We start from the raw sequence: 23,364 nt of genomic DNA on the forward strand, positions 1-23,364 counted from the left end.
TTTATTGGTTATTATGTAGCTATCCAAAATGTGATTTCCAGTCTGCTCTAAGCGTCCATCTCTCCCCAGCACGCTTGTGCGGACCGAATCCCTATTAATAATTCAAAGGTTGAGAAGATTTTTCTTTAGGTCATTTTTGCATTCTCTCAAAATGTATTATCTGCCATGGACCTTACCACAAATATGTGGTTTGCAATATCTGCGGTTTGCCAGACATAGTTGCTGGCCTGCTCATGCAAGACGGATTATCACTCAAATTCTAACCCGTGAAAATTTCTGATTGTACTTCTGTTTCTGAACTGATGACAACTTAAAGGCAGTCAAGCAGTGTGAAGCTTCTTTGCGAAGTCGATGGCTTATGAGCGTTTCTTGCAAATATCATGACAAAAGCAGGCATGCTTTTTTCAAAGATTTGTGGAATGGATTATTGCTTTCTAAAATGCTGCTCTACTTCCAAATTAAAACATTTCTCCTTTTTAAATTGACAGTTTTCTACCAAGTCTTTTTCACTCTGGGTGGAGTTGTTCTGTCAATGGCCGCAGTGTTACTTTTATCATTTGGTGTCTTTGTCTGCCATACCATTCCTCACCTCATTTACAGTATATCTAAGGAAAGCCTGACCCACTTGAAGCAACAACTTAGGTTCCCTTAGACAGTTCTACCCTCACTTGTGTACAAATAGAGCCTGGTAAATTAGGCATTGATAGTCCATTTTATGGTTCACTTGCACAATATGCTTTTGTCACTAATAACACGATTTTAGATGTTCACAGTTAATTGAGTCATACAAGAGAATAGTTTCTCATATAACTATTTTCAGCTGACTACCAATGATACATTTTCATTGTCATGAGTCTGCACAAATCTGTGGTTCTTACAAGAACACCTACCTTGTGGGTAATGACTCATGATTATCTTGAGAAAGCAGCTTGGTTGGAATGAATTGTGTTTGTGTTGATAACGTGGGTTCAATTCTAATGATAATTGTCGAACATAGACCAACAGCTATATAACCTGCTTCAAACAAGGCTTATGGAAACTCATCTTCTGCTCTTAGGATTTTTAATGTGGGGAGGTCAATATGTATTTAGAATTTACAGGGCTACCTGCTGGTGTTCCTAATGAAGATAAGAATATGATAATGTACGTTAAATGAGTGTGAAACTTTAGTTTATTACAGTGAGTGTGAAACTTTAGTTTATTACAGTGAGTGTGAAACTTTAGTTTAATACAGTACAATGTAGATTCCAGCTGATTTGAATGATAAAACACAGTTAAATACGTTCCATAATAGAAGCATCTCAGGTAATGGTATGAGCAGACCTGTGGTATGACGCATTCTTATGATGAATGTGATGTTGTACTGTACATCATGATTTTGAAGTGCTCTTGTTCATGAGGTGTTTCATGCTGCTCAGCATAAGCCTTATGTGAAAGTCGATATGACGCTCTATGGTGTGGTGGTGCCAGTGGATGACTGATGTGTACCGAGGGGGTGCTCTGCCATCAGGACGTTCAGTCGTCTGTAACACTAACGACTTGCACTGCCCTCTCTGGGGAATGGCGGGCACCTCTCACCATGTTTTCACCATCTTGCAGTTTCGTCAGTGACACCAACCTTCATTCCTTCAACCAGTGCAGCCCTTAGTGAGTATGCCGGTGTGTCTCCCTCTACCCCCCAATCTCCCTCTCTATGCCTGCTTGGTCTCACCACTGCTTAGTGCTACTCGCTCGGCTTCAGAGACAAGGAGCTACTGATGTACTGTTATTAGTTATAGGGTTGGTCAGTGATACAGAGAGACAGTCAGGCAGTCACTGACTCTGCTCACTGCTTCAATCCTTAGTATAGTTCCACTGACTAACCTCAGCCAGCAAGAAACAGGTTGCCCTCTACTTAAAACAGGTTGCCCTCTACTTAAAACAGGTTGCCCTCTACTTGATATGAATTCAGTTAACCCCAAACGCATGTATTACAAAACACTGTGCTTTTGGTATCGGCCCCCACAGTTTGGCGTGTGTTTGATTTCAAGGAATTTAGAGTGGGTTTTACAGACATTCTTCTTTAATGTCGAAGCAGTGCAGTGCAGCATGCAGCACACATCTGATTACAGGATTGATCACTGTAACATTAGCTAACACTGCTGCATGTTGTCTGATTAGTCTAAAGAAGGGAGCTACCGTCCGGCCATTAACTAACATCTCCACCATTAGCTTTAGCACATCTAGAGCTTCTCTGCCCTTTAGATATATAGCTAGTCTCCTTATTTTGTACATTCCATTCTCTGTCTTTCTTCTGTCTTTCCCCCGGTGGCTATGGTATTGACAATGACGTCAGATAATATTTGGGGTGTTCCATGGCTAACCATGACAGAGTGCATTTCATATACACTACATGACCAGAGGTATGTGGACACCTGCTCGCCGAACATCTCATTCCAAAATCATGGTCATTAACATGGAGTTGGTCCCTCCTTTGCTGCTATAACAGCCTCCCACTCTTCTTGGAAGGAGGGCCACAAGAGCATTAGTGAGGTTGGCCACTGATGTTGGGCGCCTATGCCTGGCTCGCAGTCGGCGTTCCAATTCATCCCAAAGGTGTTCGATGGGGTTGAGGTCAGGGCTCTGTGCAGGCCAGTCAAGTTCTTCCATACTGATCTCGACAAACCACTTCTGTATGGACCTCGCTTTGTGCACGGGGGCATTGTCATGCTGAAACAAGAAAGCGCCTTCCCCAAACTGTTGCCACAAGGTTGGAAGCACAGAATCGTCTAGAATGTCATTGTATGCTGTACTGTTAAGATTTCCCTTCACTTGATCTAACGGTCCTAGTCCGAACCATGAAAAACAGCCCCAGACCATTATTCCTCCTCCACCAAACTTTACAGTTAGCACTATGCATATGAGCAGGTAGCTCCTGGCATCCGCCAAACCAAGATTCGTCCGTCGGACTGCCAGATGGTGAAGCGTGATTAATCACTCCAAAGAACACATTTCCACTGCTCCAGTGTCCAATGGCGGCGAGCTTTACACCACTCCAGCCGATTGCGCATTGTGATCTTAGGCTTGTGTGCCCTGCTCGGCCATGGAAACCCATTTCATGAAGCTCCTGATGAACAGTTCTTGTGCTGACGTTGCTTCCAGAGGATGTTTTGATCTCCGTAGTGAGTGTTGCAACCAAGGACAGACGATTTTTACACACTACACGTTTCAGCACTCGGCGGTCCCGTTCTCTGAGCTTGTGTGGCCTACCACTTTGCGGCTGAGCCGTTGTTGCTCCTAGATGTTTCCCCTTCACAATAACAGCACTTACAGTTGACCCAACTCGAGCAGGGCAGAAATTTGACGAACTGACTTGCTGGAAAGGTGGTATCCTATGACGGTGCCACGTTGAAAGTCACTGAGCTCTTCAGTAAGGCCATTCTACTGCCAATGTTTGTCTATGGAGATTGCATGGCTAGGTGCTTGATTTTATACACCTGTCAGCAACGGGTGTGACTGAAATAGCCGAATACACTCATTTGAAGGGGTGTCCACATACTTTTGTATATATAGTGTACTTGTGTCTAAGGGAGCCTGGTTTGACAGACAGAAAAACAAAACAGATTATTCTGACAGACTGGGGATTTCTGAAAGATAACTGATCTTTGATTTTTTTTAAAAGAGAGGATGACAGTGTCTGCTACTTTCAATTGGACAATGTTGTGCTGCCGGCAGCATGCTGTGCTCTGGAGCATGGCTATAGTGATGGTAATACAATAAATAACATGAAGACCAGATAGCGTTGAAAACAGACAGCTGGGCCCGGTTTCCTGATAGCAATGAATTTAGGCTTACGAGTGTTTTAACAATGTATCTTTCTTACAAACAGTCGAAGATGTAACATGCGTTTCCCAAAACACCACGCAGAGAACGGTCACTAAGTGCGTCGTTGGAGCGTGTGTCGATACTGATAGGATTGAAAGAAATGGAGCGCTGATCTGGATCAGCTTTCCCCATTCAAATATTTCCTTAACATTAGAATTATTTCACAATACTGACAACGGATCAGCTCCTAAAGAGATATTACCACCTACGGCCGCAAATATTGAGGCGGCTTATTTTAATGCTTCCCAATAAAAATGCCTACTAAATCACCAATTTGGCACATCATTGCGCACATGTTAGGCTACACATTACAAATGACAGACAGTAGTCTACAAGTAGCAAAATATAACTAAATTAATTGAACACTAAGTGTATTTCAACATGATTGAAATAGGCCTATAGCCTACTGTTTATATTTTAATGCAGTCATCTCGGGTTTTCATTTAAATCATATTTTTATACGTCGCTTGTTTGTATCAATTGCAAATACATTGGTAACTTTGTATTTGTAGTCAACAAATTATCGCTAGTCACAGATAGACGGATAACGTATGTGATTCTATGTTCAGCGGAGATCTTCTGTGTATAAAATGACGCGGGAGTGCAAAAAAAGCATATAATGATGCATTTAGCTGTTCTAAGAGTGGTCTAATGCAGGCGTTAGATTACGAGCGTTTTCAAGTACAACGTTAATAATGATGTTTTTGGGAAACAGCTCGGTGATTTAACGATGCTCCTACGAAGGTTCTAACGATGAGTTTAGCCTTAAGATGCTTTTGTGAAACTGGGCCCAGGACTTTAATTTTCCCAGTATCTTTAACAGATTTATGAATACCAAACAGTAGGCATGTTAATCTGTCCTAACATAAATCCTGTGACTCATGAAAAGAGAAGGAAGAAAGGGGGGGGGGAGGAGGGATAAAATAAAAATGCTCAGGTGGCAAAGAATGAGAGGCATGGATGAGCAACTTCTTATTATAAGATAAAGCTATGCTCTTTTATATCATGTTACTGAGACTCATGGTTGTTGATGACAGTTACTGATGAGATCATTTTTTTATTGATTAGAAAACGTGGTTTGTTTGCAGGATAGTGTGTTTTAATGAGGATTTTGAAGTTCCCACATTGGTAACCTAGCCATATGTTTCATGCTCTTGGGAGAGGTAAAGGCTACATACATGTTCGGGAAAGGTAAATCAGGTTTCCCTAAGGTATTCTTAGGATAAACATAGCTGATTTGATTGGCTGTAAATTAGGAAGCTGCTATGGGTCAACATTGGGTCCTCGTGTGTGTGTGTGTGTGTGTGTGTGTGTGTGTGTGTGTGTGTGTGTGTGTGTGTGTGTGTGTGTGTGTGTGTGTGTGTGTGTGTGTGTGTGTGTGTGTGTGTGTGTGTGTGTGTGTGTGTACTATTTGTTGAATTGCTGGTATCTATCTACTGTGAAAAATGTAAGGAAGCCTGAGGAACTATTTTGTAGGTCATGTACCAGGCTAACCAATATACATCATATAACAGCTGTATAATAACACTGCTCTATTAGTTACTAATTCGATTTTGACTCACCTGTAGAATGATAAGTTGTAGAGCTTATAGGCTCTATGTAACTAATATTAACAAATCAGTAATTATTCAATACTGATTGCCTTCACGTGTGATTAGTATTCTAGTTAGCTAAATGTGAAAAATGGCATGAGGGATTTTTCCTCAAGGCTTCAGGTGTGTTAACAAGTGTGCGTTCCTTATATGCATTTGATACCAGGTAATTGGAGTAAGTATGTTGCATGTCTAATGATGTTTATAATTGATTAAACGAGGTTCAGAGTCCACTCAGTGTTGCTGTGATTCATGTTTATTTCCTCTATGAACATATTGAACATTATTTCTTAAAGTATGGGACTTTATACTATGGTATGGGTTTATTCTGCATTCTCATACATCGAGGCCATATATTTTGACAATATGACCTCAGAGATACAGTATGTATCCTAAAGTCCTACAATGTGTGAGGACTTTAGCTATCTCACTTCAGCTATCTCATTTAGCTATCTCATCTGTTGCTGATCAACCCCCCCACCTGCAAATGTGGTCATATTGTTGTTGTCATATACCATATTTAGTTGCACATATGACATTTGACAATGTGCTTTGTCAATCAGTATTGTCAATACTGCAGAGTTTCCTCTGGTTTTCTTTTCTTTTACACAACTTGGTTGGAGCCAAAATGTACAATGTACACAGAAAACAAGGTTCTATGAAGACCCTTTAAGGTCAAGAGTTTACCTAAATATATGCTACAGTCTTATACAAAGCCATTATTTTGTTTGTGTAGAAATAGAGTATGAAAAATTCCAGTCCAGAGGAAATACTGTTTCAAAGAAAGATGCATGAGGCAATTTTGGACGGACAGCATTTCATGGAATTGGCATCTAGTTCACACAAAAACATTACAGTGACATATCTTAGCCTGCGTATATGAGCCTGCTTATTCCTGGTCATGACATATCTATTCAATACACTGAAAACCCGAAACTGGATGTCTTTAAAATGCTTCATGTATCTAGTTGCTGTACATGTTTTCTATGTCTATTTGATGTGTAAAGAAGTTCTGTTGTGAACTTATGTATTTCTTTTTGTCATTTGTGTTTCTGTTTTGTATCATTTTGTCTTTAACTTTCTTATTGTTTTGTACCTTACCCATGTTTACATCATTTAAAAAATGTTTTGTATTTTCCATGTGACCCCCCCCCCTCCACTTTCCTTTCAACCAATCATGTGCCTGCGTATCATATGACTTTGTCATGTGGCTCTTGCATGATGCTGATGATGTCGTCTTCGTTGGTGAACAGAAGGTAATTTTTTTTGTTCTGTTTGGTCAATTCGTATTATATCAATAAGCATCAGTGGGAAACTAGATTTGATTTTAAGCTAAAATAATCTACTTTGATAGAACAATAGAGAGCAACCATTGAATAGATTTTGACCTTAGGTCAACCTGCATTCTATCCAATCATATTACTACAATTGTATGTAGATTTGTGTATGCTTACTTGGTATCCCACTAAGAGAGAGGGTATAATTCACGTTTTTTCTGAGAGGTGTATATTTCCCTCATTGCCTTCTTAAAAGCTATACATCACATAATATATTACATATGCTGCTATATAGCTATCAGTGAGCATTACATAATGAAGTTGGAGATAAGCAAATGGTTGACCTCTAACCCTGATGTATTTTCTAGAGTTTTCTTTTTTGGTGCCTCCGATGGCTATCATATGCAAACAGAACATATTTTTAAAGCACTTTTTTGAAACCATCACCTATAGCAACTGCATCGCACTCTCATTGAATTTTATTTACCTGGATTGACCTACTCATCCATGGAGTTAATTCCTTTTCAAACTCTGTCTCCCAGAATGCTTTTCTGGACAGACTAACAGTGGTATTCACCCCATATTACTGCATGCATGCAAGTTCACTCCTCTTTCCTCCAACTCCCTTGTTTCTTTTCTACTGTCTCACCAGACAGAAAGTTCTGGTCTGTCTGCATGTATGTCCTGTCTGTCTGTCTGTGTTTGTCTTCCAGAGTGCCTCTGTGTTATTCACATGTATTGATATAGACTGAAAACTTACAGTCCCATTTACAATTCATGAGTTCTTTAACCCATCTGGTGTGACAATAATCTTTCCATTGCATTTGGGCACAACAAACCTATCAATAAGCTCATTTGTTCACACATGCGGGGATGTCTTTAAAAGAGCTGGAAAAGTGAATAATAATTTAGGTGATTCAGGGAAGGTAGCTCAAGTTTTATTTACTCCAGAGCATAATTGCCTTTAACCATGTCAGTTCATGTCAGTTAGAGTAAAGGATCTGACAAATAAAACCTTTTTGTCTAATGTAACATTCAGAAATTGATATGATGAATATATGCACTACTGTGCAGACACACTTAAAGTAATGCTATCTGTACAGTATTTATTTAGGGAGACCAATAAAAAGGTTGAGTTATTGTTGCATCAGATGAAAATGGGGATGATCATGCGACTATCACAAATTGATACTTCAAAATATACCCGAATCACTACATATTGAATAAAAGCGGTGTTTGCATGATAGAGCATGTTTTTGTTAATATCGCTAATTCATGTATAACCTTAATGGCTCTTCTTTCTTCTTAGCATTTGGAAAAACCTCACCTAACTGGGAATGATGCTCATGACTGGATAAACTATGAATATAACTCTCTGTACATGCCACCATTTTGACTGCTTTTTCTTATCACTAACCCTGTTTATTTCAATTCCGGCATCATATCATGCTTATTACTCCAAGACTATTTATTCTAATGCATTTTCAAAAGAATGTAATCAGATAATCTGAGATCAAGAACAAGTGCCTTCACGCATGCCTAATTGACTAATTGGGTAATCCCTGCAATTAATGTTTGAAGTGTCATTAATTAAGATACAACTCAATTTAAATAAAAATGAAAGAAAGTACTCAGCTTTTCAGGGCCAAGGTAGAGGATAATGAAAAATCCAATCATCATAGGATTCAGTCAGGTTGAAGTCAGGGAGCTTTAGGCCAAGATCCACTTGATCGGGTGGGCAAAAGTGGAGCAGGTTTCAACTGTCTGTCTTTAACCCTATGATTTCTTATTTTTCTTACGTTATTTTGGTCGAAGTCAAAGGAGGTGGTCCAAACAGACTTCCATGCTGAAGTATAATTGAAAGTCCAACATTAATATTCCCTCCTGCACTGGAACCATTTCTCCTGCCTGGAACCATTTCTGTTGTCTACTGCTCTTTCACTGCCCTCTGTGGGAATGATCCACTCTCAGAGTTCAATGGTGGATAAATATCATCAGGGTGATCATGGGCAACAATGCTCCCTCAAGCATGGCACTGAGCTTCAAAACTTGTACCAGTTGTGACCTAAGGTCAGGGTGTCTGACTGCAAAATTTCAGGAAAAAAATACATACAAATGGGACAGTAAATCATCTCCTTTGATCTCAGCAAAAAACAAACAGTTCGGTGTACATTGCAGATGTGCTGCAGCAGCCAATTGAAACCTGATACCACCCTTTGGGCGGTTAGTGATAGTGGGGAGTAGAATACTGGAGCTGTATGTAACATGCTGTGTTCTGCATGAGTTATTTTAATAGCATATTCACACCGCTAACTGTGTGTAACCAATGTGCCCATGATGAATGAGGTATGGTGATTGAAGTCTCCTCCCTAAACTCTCTTTGACTGAGGTGACATGGCTGTAAATTTGAACGCTAACATCATTAGACACGAACACAGGCACTCTCAAAAGGTGCACACACACATACTGTACACATGCTGGAACACACCGACCCTCCCTTCCCAGCAGATCACGATTATGTTATTAAATGTAATAGAGTAACATGTCTAATCAAGACGAGGAGGCTAATTAGCCTGTGTCCCTGTCATTAGCCTGGAGGAGAGGCCAGATAACGAGCTGCTCCTGAAGGAGAATTACATCTCCCCACCGGCTCACCCCACTACCCACGGCCCTCACCCCACTACCCACTGCCCTCACTGTCCCTCTGTCATAAAATCGCCCTTGAGTCTGAGGGACAAAACTTAATTGTATCGTCTTGTAACATCCTCTGCCACTGTAAAGACAATCCATTTGTCCTCTAGATGTACGACATTTAAAGCAGTAAATACACAAAAACCAGAGACAAGGGATTGGCATTAAGTGCGTATCCCACAGTGATTTGGGCTCCTGAAGCGATGGGGCAGATTTGGGGACGTGTGTTGGTTCTCCAACAATGGGCTTTGATGAGGGACAGATGCATTCAGCCATGCCACCTGCATTAAGGGCCAAGGGCAGGAGACTGAGCTGAGCATGTAGGTCGTTGCCATGGTAACTGACTGACCGCTGTATCCCGCTATGTCCCGTTTAGGGGAGCCCAGTCCCCCTAAGCTGGAAAGCAAGCTGCAGACCATGGGCAACGCCCTCAAGGTCAACTGGATCAAGCAGGACGATGGGGGCTCGCCCATCAAACATTACCTGATCAGATACAGGGCTGTGAGTATGACAGGACAAGGAGGTAACGCTGTGTATACCGCTTTCCTTCCTGGTTTTCCCCAAAAATATGATTTTCAGAGTATTTATTACGTATCTCCCCTGTTTGATTGTACTGTGATGATTTCAGTTTAGCAAAACGCACATAGACTTATGGATATACATATGAAAAACTGAGGAATGGATCACATGATTTGAACAGATTGACAACAGATCACTATTGTGTTTATGCCTAGATTGATAAATGGTTAGGGATTCATGTAGGGAGATTCATGGATGGCCAAATAAGTGTGAATGCATAGAAACATTTTACAGTGATATAAAGTGATGGGCAGTTTGCTTGAGTGTCATAGCCACGGATGTCTGAGTCCTGTCTGAGTGTTTCATCCCCCCCCCCCCCCCCCCCTTTTCTGCGACCTTCCCTAGAAGCACGTTTCGGACTGGAAGCCGGAGATCCGTCTGCCCCATGGCAGTGAGTACGTGGTGCTGAGCGGCCTGGACTGGAACACGGAGTATGAAGTCTACGTGGTGGCCGAGAACCAGCAGGGCAAGTCCCAGCCCGGCACCATCTCCTTTAGGACTGCAGCAGAGCCTACCGCCATCCCAGGTACTGCCCCCCCACCCTGCACCTCAACGACACACACACTGCCAACAGAAACACTGCCACCGTGACCAGATGTATCTATGTTTATTCCTCCAGTCCTTCACCCAAATGGACTTCTAGTCAGGTCTTGAGACAACCGTAGTGCTGACACAGATGTAGACGTCATTCCTCTGTCCTGATATGTTGGGTTAACCTGTTGGGGTAATTGATTGGTTTGAACCTTTCTGCTGGATGATATTTTCATTCCTTTTTGATTTGAAGGTGGAGTTGTAATCGGCACACCCTCATCAAGTTGTTCATCTCAAAAGAAGGCGGGAAAAAGACAAAAGTTAGACAGATAAAGAACTGAGTAGCAAAGTCCACTTCTGACTTCTGTCAGGGCTACCTCAGGGATCATATTTATTAATCTGGAAACACTTTTCCCACCATTGCACAAAGCTTTGCGGTGATAAGATAGACAGAATTGAACAAAGACTGTGGCAGTTACATGCTGACTACACCGGGCACGCAAGTGCGTCTGTACGCATGTTGATTTTGTCCATCCACACCAAATGCGATCAGGTTGATATATCAAAACAAATTCTGAACCAACTATATTAATTTAGGGACAGGTCGAAACACATTCATGGACATTTAGCTAGCTAGCTAGCTTGGTATTGCTAGCTAATTTTTCCTGGGATATAATTAAACATTGGGTTGTTATTTTACCTGAAATGCACAAGGTCCTTTTTTTTCTGGATCTCAATTTTGAGTCACACAAAATCATGTGTTCTCTACTCTGACAATTAATCCACAGATAAAAGGGGAAACCTAGTTAGTTTCTAGTAATCTCTCCTCCTTCAGTCTGTCTTCTTCTTCTTCTTCTTCTGTGGACTTTATATGCCGGTTGGCAAACAACTTTAAGGTGCATTACCACCACCAACTGGACTGGAGTGTGGACCTCAGCTTAGCTTTCAATCACCCACCTGGGTATATGCTCCTAAAAACCAATGAGGAGATGGGAGAGGCGGGACTTGCAGCGCGTCAAGAATAGAACCAAGATATATTTTAGCACCTGGCTACGCAGATGCTCGTTGACGCACGCAAGCAGTTTGGATGAAATGGTTTAATAACATGTATGTGTAACATTATTTTTGCAACTCTTGCGCGCGCAACACAACCGGTGTGGTCAGCATTTTATTCCCACTGTTTTAGGCAGAATATTTTTGCCCACTGTGAGTCTTTGTTGCCATAGGGCAGGGCTGTTCAATGTGGGTCCTGGAAGGCCAAAACACTTCTGGTTTTCATCCTCTCCATCTAATAAGGGACTGTTTTAGACCTAGGAGCACCAGAGTGGAATTAAGTACCAAGTAGAAACAAAAAATGGTGTTTCGGCCTCCAGGACCGGAAATTGAACAGCCCTGCTGTAGAGTGAGATTAGTCCTTTGGTCTCTGCGGCCTATAACGTCTTGGCTGACACTGCTGCACAGGTTCAGTGAGCAATAATGTCAGGACAAATTGTATCTGTCAGGCCTAGAACATTCTCTTCAAGTCCATAGCGATGCCCCTGCCTCGGTGGTCACGGTCAGCTGATGCTCTGTTGACAGTGTTGTGGTCTGAGAGGTTTGCATTTTAACTTGGGCTGCCTCCCCACTGACCAAACCTGAGCTTGGAACCTGTCTCTTTCTATTTATCTCTTTCTCTTCATCTATATGTTTTTGTCTCTCTTTCTTTTCCACCCTCCCTTCTGTCTTTTTCTCTTTCTTATGCCTCTATTGGTAGCCCCCTCTATCTCTTTTGAGCTCTCTTTTTCCCCATCTTCCATGCATCCTCTCTCTTCAATTTATCTCATGCACATTCTCTCTCTCTGGCTTTTTTGATGTTTCAATGAAAGAGGATCAAAAGTCAGTGTCTCTCCATCTTGCTCTCATCTATCTCTCTCTTTTTCTCCCCTCTTTCTGTCTATCTTTCTATTTCATAGCCAGGTTTAATGGGTCTCAGTTCAGGCTCACTGCTGTATTTACTGACCTGAATATGTGCCTTGGCTCAGTGGGGATGCAGCCTCCGTGGGGATGCAGCCTCCAGTCTTGCATGGTGACGCTTCAATAGGATTAATGTGTTAATGCTTTACTTGAGACCTAACAGGCATCTGCCAGTGCATGGCATAGGGACCGGCTTTTTCACACACTTTGGGGGAACCATCCATATACTGTAGCAGTGGGAGGTTTGGATCACTCATTATTCCGCCAGAGCAGGTTCACGGACACCGTCCAAGTTCCCTTTTTATATACTTATTTATTACATTTTTTCATTTGAGTTATTTTGCCACTACATGTGTTGCAGTGCTAATGCCAGTGCCAGTTGTTTTTATGCGAAGCGTGTGGGTGTTTGAGGAAAAAATAAGGGGTATATTTTTAAGCTAAACATCTGCATTGCCGTAAGGTCCACAGCTGTTCTTGGTAAATGTGGCCGAAAACAGCTGCTGTGTCATAAATCCAAACTCGCTCTGTGTTATATATTGGCTATGCAACTTATTAGCTAAATAAATATAAGTGAGTGCATATGATATGAAGTTTACTTTAAAAAAATTGTTTACTTTATTCTCTTCATACAGTTCCAGTCAAAAGTTTGAACACACCTACTCATTCAAGGATTTTTCTTTATTTTTTGTCTTTTCTACATTGTAGAATAATAGTGAAGACATCAAAACTATGAAATAACACAAATGGAATCATGTAGTAACCCAAAACATTTTCAGCAAATCAGAATATATTTGGTATTTGAGATTTTTCAAAGTAGTCACGCTTTGCCGTGATGACAGCTTTGCACACTCTCTAGAAAATAGTAAAAATAAAGAAAAACCCTTGAATGAGTAGGTGTATCCAAACTTTTGACTGGTACTGTCTGTATATATATTTATTCCTAAAAAGTAAACTTAAATCGATGTTCCTCAGTGCAGGTCAAGTTAAAAACAAGGTAAGGTTTTATAAAGAAAATACTGACCCACTTGATTTCACGTCTCCTGGAGGGATTGATATTTTGAGCGTGCTCAATACTGAGTGTGCAAGGGTCACTGGAGTCCTAAATTGACCAATCCAAATCTCCCTGGCTAAGGTTGACATGGAGTAAAGCTATTAAAAAGCAATTCACTTTTGCAGTTTTAGTAACATGAGATCACCCATTAATCCATTTCACCTGCCATTTGATATCGCCTTGACATTGTAACCAGTTTTTATTTTTGAATGTGTGTTTTGCTTGGGCAACTCTTCCGCATGGAGAATTCGATGTAATTACTCTCTCCTTGATGTGCTCTCATATCCAGGGGATTGCCCATTATTTAAATTATACAAACAGTATGATCTGTACTGTAATTGTTGTGAGAACACACCTGCTGTTAATTAACCAGGGAGAATGTCCTATATGTGTTATTATAAACTGGGTAGTTTGGGTCCTGGATGCTGATTGTCTGAAAGCTGTGGTATATCTGACAATCTATCACGGGTATGACACAAAATTAATTGTTTACTGTTCTAATTATCTTGGTAACCAGTTTATAATAGCAATAAGGCACTTTGGGAGTGTGTAGTATAAGCAATAAGGCCAGAAGGGGGTCGGGTATATGGCCAATATTATACCACAGCTAAGTGCTGTATCCAGGCAATCCGCGTTGCGTCGTGCTTCAGAACAGCACTTTGCCGTGGTATATTGCCCATATACCCGACCTCCTCGGGCCATATTGCTGAAATATATGTCTCTGTCGATATTTCCCATCACGCAGCACCTTTAACTATTCTCTGACCTTTCACCTTTGCTTGCTGTGATACACGTCATTTGTTGTGCTACTAACATGCTATTGATTTTTTTTTATTACTTTGATCCTCTAACTTGCTTGGATTTCCTTTTTTATTCCCTTGTTTAGTCTCAATGAACCTTTCGAACTTGCGTTTCTGTATTTCTGACCTATTTTCTATCTCTCTTTTTTCTCTCTCCCTTTTCCTATTTCTCTCCCACCTCCCCTTCTCTCCTTGTCCTGTATTCATGTGTGATCTTGGGCACCTCTGGACCTTTACATTTGTCATACACTAAATTGTATTTTTTGGGGGTAAACTTTTATTTTCCACTTTTTTACTGTGAATATCTGTGAACAATCTTTGTGTTTTGTGTGGTTTTGTCCGTGTTTTTGTGGTCTCAGCTACCCTTGGTTGCTTGTGTGTGAAATACACTCTGGCATCTCTCATCCTCTCCATGCTGACTGTGTTCTTGCTCTCATAAATTGGGTTTCGCTTAAGGAGAGAAGATAGCTTGGCCTTCAAATCTCGGCCAGACCCCTTTGTTTTCTATGCCTTTTGACCCTTGTGCAGACATACACACACACACACACACACACACACACACAAAAGACGAAGAATCAAGATATCAGTTTTATGTTAAAGAGTTAAAATGGGGTGCTTGGTACTTATATCATTCGGAATGTTTTAGATTTTTTTTGTCATACATTTTTATTTTACATAAAGTAAAAAATTATGGATTTGAATAAGGCAGCATTGAAAAAGTGTTGTTATACCACACAATGGACTTGAGTCATATTGGGACATTGTAGAAAAAAAACAGTGCTTACCTTGTGTATTTGGATAAAAGCTTCAATTGTCATTGTTCCCACTTTACATAACAGGGAAGGCACATTTTTCAGAAGATTTTTGCATTGGTTAAGATAAGTCATGAAGATTTCATGACATCTCAAGTTTCTTACGTCTTCTGATTTCTTTTCATAGTCAAGGCTTGTTTTGAACGGGATGATTGTATGAAGAACAAGCTACTGCCTTGTCCGTTTGAAGGTCATTCAAATGATGTTTTGTGACAAAGTGTACATAATATTTTCAAAGGATATTCAAAACAAAATATAGGCTGTTATTTTTGTTGTTTCTTTTGTTCTCTTTTTACCTGAAAACAGAAAATGCTCAAAATTAATGCTACAGCTGTTTACAACTAAAATCTGTCAGTCATTTTCAAAAATGTGAAATTATTATATTCTATGACACATTTTTGTAGTGTGTTTCCATGCTGTAATCATTGTAGGTTTTAAGAAGAAATTATAAAATAGTGTGTTATGACTTTTTTGAAAAAATAACAGCTAGAGCTCGAGACTTGCATACTGAAATGCAAGCGTGTGACACAGTGCTGACTTCTGTTGACTGTTCATCCTCAGAAATGCTAAGTTTGTTTTAGCCCATATCTTGTGCTCGTCTGATACTTGAACAAAGTGTCATATATCATGGGGTTGTAAACCAAGGTTAGGACTGTCCCTAAAGCCTGACTGCACTGAAAACACCCTGCCATGGGAAAGAGAGATCAATGTCCTTTGTTCAAAACTCAGATGAGCATTTTGTGATGAGTCTTCTCGCAGTTTTACACCCCCCCCTACCCCCTCCCTGCATTTTTTTATTGACTCTGAAGGTAATAAAGTGATGCGCCTGGAGTTTGGCTCCTGGGTTCGCATGTGCCAATCCCATTGTTTGGTTCTTCTTTCATACAAGCAAGTGCTACTCCTTAAAGACGTCCGCCAAGTTTTCATAGGCGACAGCAGGTTGAGTTGAAACCTGTCGCTTTTATGATATCAAGTAGGGAGAGTAATCTGTCTAGAGATAAGAAGCACACTATGTGGATCGTTTTGAACCTCTGTGGGTACCCATATGTTCACTTTTTGAAGCCATGCAGTACCTTAACCGTACTGTACTACTATGCTTCCTACCTTCAAAGTCATACCCAGAGGGCAAAACAGGTTGCAATGATGTCAGGCCGACGTCTTTAGTGCCCTACATAGTCAGGTTGCATAATGATTGTAAAATGACAAATGACCAGAACAAATAACATCTTAACCTGGTTGTAATCTAGTTATCTGACCAGATAACAAAGTATTATGTATTTCCCAGGCATATTGATGCCATGAAAAAGACAGCAAAACCTGGTTCTATTTGACCAGATAACCAGTTTACAACCAGAGAACAACAACATTATGACATCCCATGCCAAATGTTGCCCGCTGGTTAGGACACTAATGCTTCATAGGGTAATGACTAATCTCTTACCTTGGAGACTTTTTCAAATGGTGTTATTGACTGTGTTTCTCTCCTACTTCCTGTATTCTGTTTGGTATCAGCAGGATGATCTGAGAAATGTGCGGCAAACACCTGAAAGTCTGTTACAAATATTTGATGCTCCGTGCTGACATTGCATGTCTCTGTGTTTCTCAGTTTCCAAGAAAGCTTTGTGAGCCGACCCCCTCTGTGTTAAAATGTGTGATGTGAATTATCGCACTTCTTAAGATGCAGACGGAACGGCGGGAAACAAGCATCATAGCTCTGCCCTGCAGGTGAATGCTTACGCTCTCTCCTGCTCTTAGAAATGGCAGTAAATAAAGAGTTGCCTGTCGGAAATACTGCCGCCACAGAGGGTGACTCAACTTTATAGACTTTCGGAGAATATGGCCAATTAGTGTGAGAGAAAATGACAATTGGCCGCTCAGCTGTACTCAGCGCCTCTACCTCTCTTCAGAGGTCTTATGCCTCTTATTCCTCTAGAAGGCCAGCATCCCGGAGTCGCCTCTTCACTGTTGATGTTGAGACTGGTGTTTTGCGGGTACTATTTAATGAAGCTGCCAATTGAGGACTTGCGAAGCATCTGTTTCTCAAACTAGACACTCTAATGTACTTGTCATCTTGCTCAGTTGTGCACCGGGGCCTCCCACTCCTCTTTCTATCCTGGTTAGAGACAGTTTGCGCTGTTCTGTGAAGGGAGTAGTACACAGCATTGTACGAGATCTTCAATTTCTTGGCAATTTCTCGCATGAAATAGCCTTTATTAGTCTAAAGAAGGCCAGTTTCATTGCTTCTTTAATCAGCACAACAGTTTTCAGCTGTACTAACATAATTGCAAAAGGGTTTTCTAATGATCAATTAGCCTTTTAAAATGATAAACTTTGATTAGCTAACACAATGTGCAATTGGAACACAAGAGTGATGGTTGCTGATAATGGGCCTCTGTACGTCTATGTAGATATTCCATTACAAATCCGCTGTTTCCAGCTACAATAGTCATTTACAACATTAACAATGTCTACACTGTATTTCTGATCAATTTGATGTTATTTTAATGGACAAAAAATACAAAAAAATGTGCTTTTCTTTCAGAAACAAGGACTTTTCTAAGTGACCCCAAACTGTTGAATGGTAGAGTATGTTCCGCCCCCCGTGGCTGAATCTAGTTAATGATCCCTGGTATACACTATGTGAGGCCACTGGGCTTTCATTTCTCAAAGCATTTTACTTGGCTGGGAGGATATTATATACTGTGAATATAAATACTGATTGAATGATTGTCATGGTAACTACCTGATGGTGCTGTTTATACTAGGCTAAAACCCGGTAAAGCAATTTGCCAGGACTTTCTTTGAGTTGTTCCCCAGCACTGCAGCAGTCACTGAAAAGTATGTTCCTATCAGCTCCCTGGTGCATGGTATTAATAAATGAGCTGCCCTCCAATGCATTAGCTGTAGCCATATGAGGGGTATATTGAGGTTTATATCAACAACGCCATCATTAAAGCCATTCCAGCAGAGGCAGAAAGCACACATCTCAACTCTCAGTTGCAGTATACTCTGTGCTAGACTTATAGAAATGTATGCCATGGGTATCCATTTTGACTCAAATCTGGTGACTCACTCAGGTAATGACATTTACGACCATTTCCGATGATTTCCCTGATGAGATTTTTATATTATTTGAACATACCATTTGCAAGGTATTGGAATATACAATACAGTACTGCACTGCATGGTGCTAAATCTTTGTCAACTATTGCCAGTATTTCTTTTTTTACTACTGTCATATCATCGCTCTTTATGCGTAATGTAGACTGGTGGAATTACAGTATGCAGTCAAAAACATGATTTCAAAGAAGAGCAATCAGTGACAGTGACAGATACAGTAAACTCTGGTCTGACAAGACGCTACAAGTCTACAAATACATAAATCAAGTGTGTGTCTGAATTTGTGTTTCTGCCACACAAAGTATCCTCTCTTTCAAGGTACCAGTGTCGAGTGGATTTGCATAAATGTACACAAATCAAATCATCAAATGTTATTTGTCACATGCGCCGAATACAAGTACTGTTAAATGCTTACTTACAAGCCCTTAACCAACAATGTATTTTTAAGAAAAATAAGAGTTAAGAAAATACTGACTAAATCAATTTTAAAAAGTAGCACAATAACGAGGCTATATACATGGGGTACGGGTACCGAGTAAATGTGCGGGGGTACAGGTTAGTCGAGGTAATTGAGGTAATATGTACATGTGGGTAGGGGTGAAGTGACTGCATAGATAATAAAGAGCGAGTAATAGCAGCGTAAAAATAAATTCTAATAAAAAAAGGGGGGTTCAATGCAAATCGTCCGGGTAGCTATCTGATTAACTGTCCAGCAGTCTTATGGCTTGGGGGTAGAACCTATTAACGAGCTTTTTGGACCTAGACGCCCCAGGACCACTTGCCGTGCAGTAGCAGAGAGAACAGTCTATGACTAGGATGGCTGGAGTCTTTGACAATTTTTAGGGCCTTCCTCTGACACCACCTGGTATAGAGGAAGCTTGCCCCAGTGATGTACGCACTACCCTCTGTAGCGCCTTGCGGTCCTTTCTATGCAGCCAAGTCTCAATCAGTCTCCTTAAACATATTTTATTGATCCTGGAGCACAAACATTGCCTACTATTTGCCAAAATCACTTTGTGTATTACAGTAAGATAAGACCCAGGCATCCTGGTAATTTGGAGGGAATGCTCTCAATACATTTCAATGGGAATGAGCACTTTGCTTGAATTTTTTTAATAAAGGGTGCAATATGAAGAAATCGCTCTGTGATTTCCTGGTTGCTAAAGTTCGAATAGTTTGCCTAATTTTTGTTTATCTGTCAAAGTAAGCAATCTATAGTGTCCCATCTAAATCGCTGTGACATATCTTTTTAATAACCAACAATTTAGCATTTTCAGGTGTTTTAAGCTGGTGTACAACGCCAAAAGTAAAAGAAGCGAAAACCAAACTTAAGAAGGGGAAGCATAGAAATAGCCCACATAGAACACATCTACAGCTTCTTAGTCTTGCTTTCAATGAGAATGATATATCTATAACTCACATTTCTATGTGAATTTGGTCGGGTCACCCAAAAAGTAACACATTGCAGCCTTAAAGTCTCTTCCCGTGCATTTCATTGAACTCAGAAAGGGAACAATGTCAATTAAATTGCATGATAGGTTCATATGACCCAACTATATTGGACCAGGTCTCTCTTGGAAAAGAGATGTTATCTCAATGAGAAAAACCTGTAGAAATAAAAGTTTAAAAAATAAAAAAGAATATTACAAATTGGGGGAAAAAATGCCTACCCTGGAGCCTTCCCTGTTTCGATGATGATAATTATTCAAGTACCGGTTCATTTTATTGCATTGATTCTACTGTGAATACTGTGTGGTGTATTAGTCTGACATTTGGACAACCTGACATTCTCAGTATGACAAGAGCAAAGAGTAAGTCCAAATCGAGGATTGCCTGTGTTTTGCTTTAATTCAGAATACAAATTGTCTCATATTTGACCCCTAACAAAGCTAACAAAGATTGGAATTGAACTTTGATCCGTCATCATAATTCTAGCAAACCTGTTTGTCATATGTAGAGCATTATGTGTCAAATCAACCATACTCCAAATGCTCTTGTTTGTATTGAACTAACAGGAGTTTTAGATTATTCTGTCAGAGCAAATCTCTGATCTCTTTGTGTGTCGGTTTACTGAATGCAAATTAGGTGCAAATGATTTCAAAATTTGATTGTGTGAGATTGATTTGACACAAAGCATAGTAATACATTTTGTGTGAAACATTAATCTGTTTAACAGTTTTGTGGTTGGGTTACTAGCTCGCATTAACTCATGTTCATGATGATGTATGGTGTGTGTGTGTTAATGTAGAACGATGTGTGTGGAAGGCAGAGTATAAACAGTGTGGATGCATGCTCATCCATTGTAGTGGAGCAATGCATATTATAGATTCTTATTCATATTAACATTGTAGTATTTTACATAGTCCTGAATATAACCCTGTTCATTTTCTGGTAAGTACTGTAGCTCGTGTATGATTACTTTATGAAAACGCAACGCATTGCTCTAATGATTGGCTTTATTTCCGCATTGTTTGTTTCTGTGTGCATTTGTTTGTGTGCAGTATTCATCTATGTAAAAGAGATTGAAAGGTATTTGCACAATGTTTGATTTGACTGTCTTTCCACTGCTTTTTGCTGTCAACAATAGTGAGAGTGGGTAAGAAAAATACACATATGGGTTCATATAGGCATATAGACCCTTACAGGCAGTGATGATATGAAAACAAGCATATTTATTTAACGTTGCCGTATCTTATTTTGGGGAAAGGTTGGTAACATGAACCAGGTTTTCCAATGGTTGACCTGTTTATGAACTCAACTTTATGATTTTTGATTGACGCACCATTAGATTGCTTCATATTCTAATGATTAGATTAGTATAGCATGTCGTGATTGGCATGTCTGGTGTGTTGTCTTAATATGGGTAATATATGTATTAGCTCACCTCTAATATAGTATCGTACATGGCTGATACATGCAATGGTGTGTCTAACATATTAATTTAGATAGTAACTGACAGTTGTTAATTGGTTGAATGCAACTAATGAAATGCTGTGTGATTTCCCTAGGCCCAAGATTGTGGTGTTTGATAATCAGATCATCAACCTATTTTTAATTATAACAGATTAAATCAAGTGCCGAAATGAGTTGTGTTACTCTGATGTATTTGGAGTAGAATATGTAATGATTTGGCCCAGAGCCTACTAAAAGAACAACAACACACTTGAGGCCTGGAGGGAAGCAGTCTGACATTCTGAAGTTATGGATGAAAGGTTGGAGATAAAGGCTGACTCCGCATTTCTGTCTCCATCTTTTCCTCGCTCTCTGTAACTTTCTCTTTAACTCCCTCTCTTCCCGTTTTTTCTCCCTCCCTCTAACTTTCTCTCCACTCTCTCTGTCTTCCTTATTCTCTCTCTTCTCTCTCTTCCTTCTCTTTCCTTCGTTCCAGACACCATGACTAGCGGCTCAGGCCTGGGCACGGGGGCCATCGTGGGGATCCTCATCGTGGTCTTTGTGCTGCTGCTGGTGGGTGTTGACGTGACCTGCTACTTCCTCAACAAGTGTGGCTTCCTCATGTGCATTGCTGTTAATTTTTGCGGCAAGTCTGGACCTGGAGCAAAGAACAAGGACATCGAGGAGGGCAAAGCGGCATTCATGTGAGTCTCTCTTCTTCTCTGCTCCCTGGCTCCCTTGCTTTTCTCTCTGAAATGCTGTATGCACTTTGAGCAGTAGCTACTCCCAGACACTAGACCACAGTTTGGCAGTGCAGAATTGCAGTGTTTTTAGCCAAAACGACTCACTACAGTATACTTGTACTTCACCAGCATTTATTCAAAACTATTTTTCCCCTTACAGGAAGGACGAGTCAAAGGAGCCCATCGTGGAGGTGAGGACAGAGGACCGCACCCCTAACCATGAAGGGGGGGGACCCACAGAGCCCAATGAGACCACCCCTCTTACCGAGCCCGAGTGAGTACTCCAGCACTGGCTGTAGGTAGACCCCCTGCACGAGGGTTGCCTTACACTGGAAGACCCATACTAATCGTGTGATATGTCTATGTATAAGATATACTTCTTATTCCATGACAGCAGTTGAGCATTTTGATCATGTGTTAGCTGACATATTGGCTAAACTAATTGATAAAAGAATGTGAGAATGGAATATCAACACCAAATACTGAAGATGTGCTCTGATGTTTGTTGTTTACGTTAATGGTAACAAACATAGCTAGTTGTTGTGTGTACCAGCCTTAAACACTTAATAACCTAGACCCTAAACTGATTTTGGTTTAATTTGCTTTAGTTTGCTTAAGATAGTGTTTGTGTCTATCCCTCACTGCACTTTAACGTTTTGAATCTCTAATTCTTTGCTTTATCACTGCATGTAGCACTCACTTTGGATGTGTATTTGTGCCTTGGTCTCCCCTCCCTACCCGTCCCTGCTCTCTCTCTCCTCTCTCACCCTCTTGCTGCTCGATGGCTCGTCTCTTTCCTGCTCTCCTCCTCTACTCACAGGCCCACTGCTGACACTACTGCCACCGTGGTGGACTTGCTTCCCTCTATCGCCACTAACTCTGACCCCGTCACTGAGAGCTTTAGCACAGCCCAGAACAGCCCAGCTAGCGAGACTACCACCCTCACTTCCAGCACAGCTGCCCCGACCGAGGCCAAAACTGCCCCTAATAGCACCCCTGCCCCCATCATCCAGTCCAGCACGCCCAAAGCTAGCGCTCCCGCCGCTCTGCCTGCCACACAATCTGACGTGGCTCCCCTCGTCGACCTAAGCGAGGCTCCAAAAGCCACGCCCTTGTCCGACCCCAAGCCCGCCACCCCCGCAACCTCTTCCTTAGAGCCAGCCAAGGCCACCTCTAACCTCCCCTCTGCCAAAGCCGATGCAGCTTCACAGAGCCAGCCCGAACCCGTCCAAAGCACCCCTGCCAGCGACAGTCAGAATAAGGACTTACAGATAGACTGCCTGGCCAAGGATGTGTTTGATACACTGGGCAAAAGCTCAGAGGCCCCAGCAGACTCCACTGCTGCTCCCGCACCGGCCAAGGACGAGTATGACCTCCTCCCTTCCTCAGAGTCTGTTTAACTGTGTGTATGTTTTCGCTGACCCACCACCACCACCTACTGTATCCTCTGTCTGTTCTC

At 41.1% G+C, this 23,364-nt stretch overlaps 1 protein-coding gene across 1 annotated transcript in view; it reads left to right on the top strand.

Moving 5' to 3' along the window:
- Positions 1–23,364, top strand: part of LOC120057429 (neural cell adhesion molecule 1-like) — a 115,680-nt gene that overhangs the window by 86,539 nt on the left and 5,777 nt on the right. The window contains exons 17-21 of the mRNA XM_039006054.1: positions 9,801–9,925; positions 10,349–10,529; positions 21,659–21,866; positions 22,066–22,179; positions 22,726–23,271. Of these exons, the coding sequence (XP_038861982.1) occupies positions 9,801–9,925; positions 10,349–10,529; positions 21,659–21,866; positions 22,066–22,179; positions 22,726–23,271 (1,174 nt within the window). The remainder of the gene's footprint in view (positions 1–9,800; positions 9,926–10,348; positions 10,530–21,658; positions 21,867–22,065; positions 22,180–22,725; positions 23,272–23,364) is intronic.

Source organism: Salvelinus namaycush, chromosome 12, assembly GCF_016432855.1.
Source record: "Salvelinus namaycush isolate Seneca chromosome 12, SaNama_1.0, whole genome shotgun sequence".
NCBI lineage: Eukaryota > Metazoa > Chordata > Actinopteri > Salmoniformes > Salmonidae > Salvelinus > Salvelinus namaycush.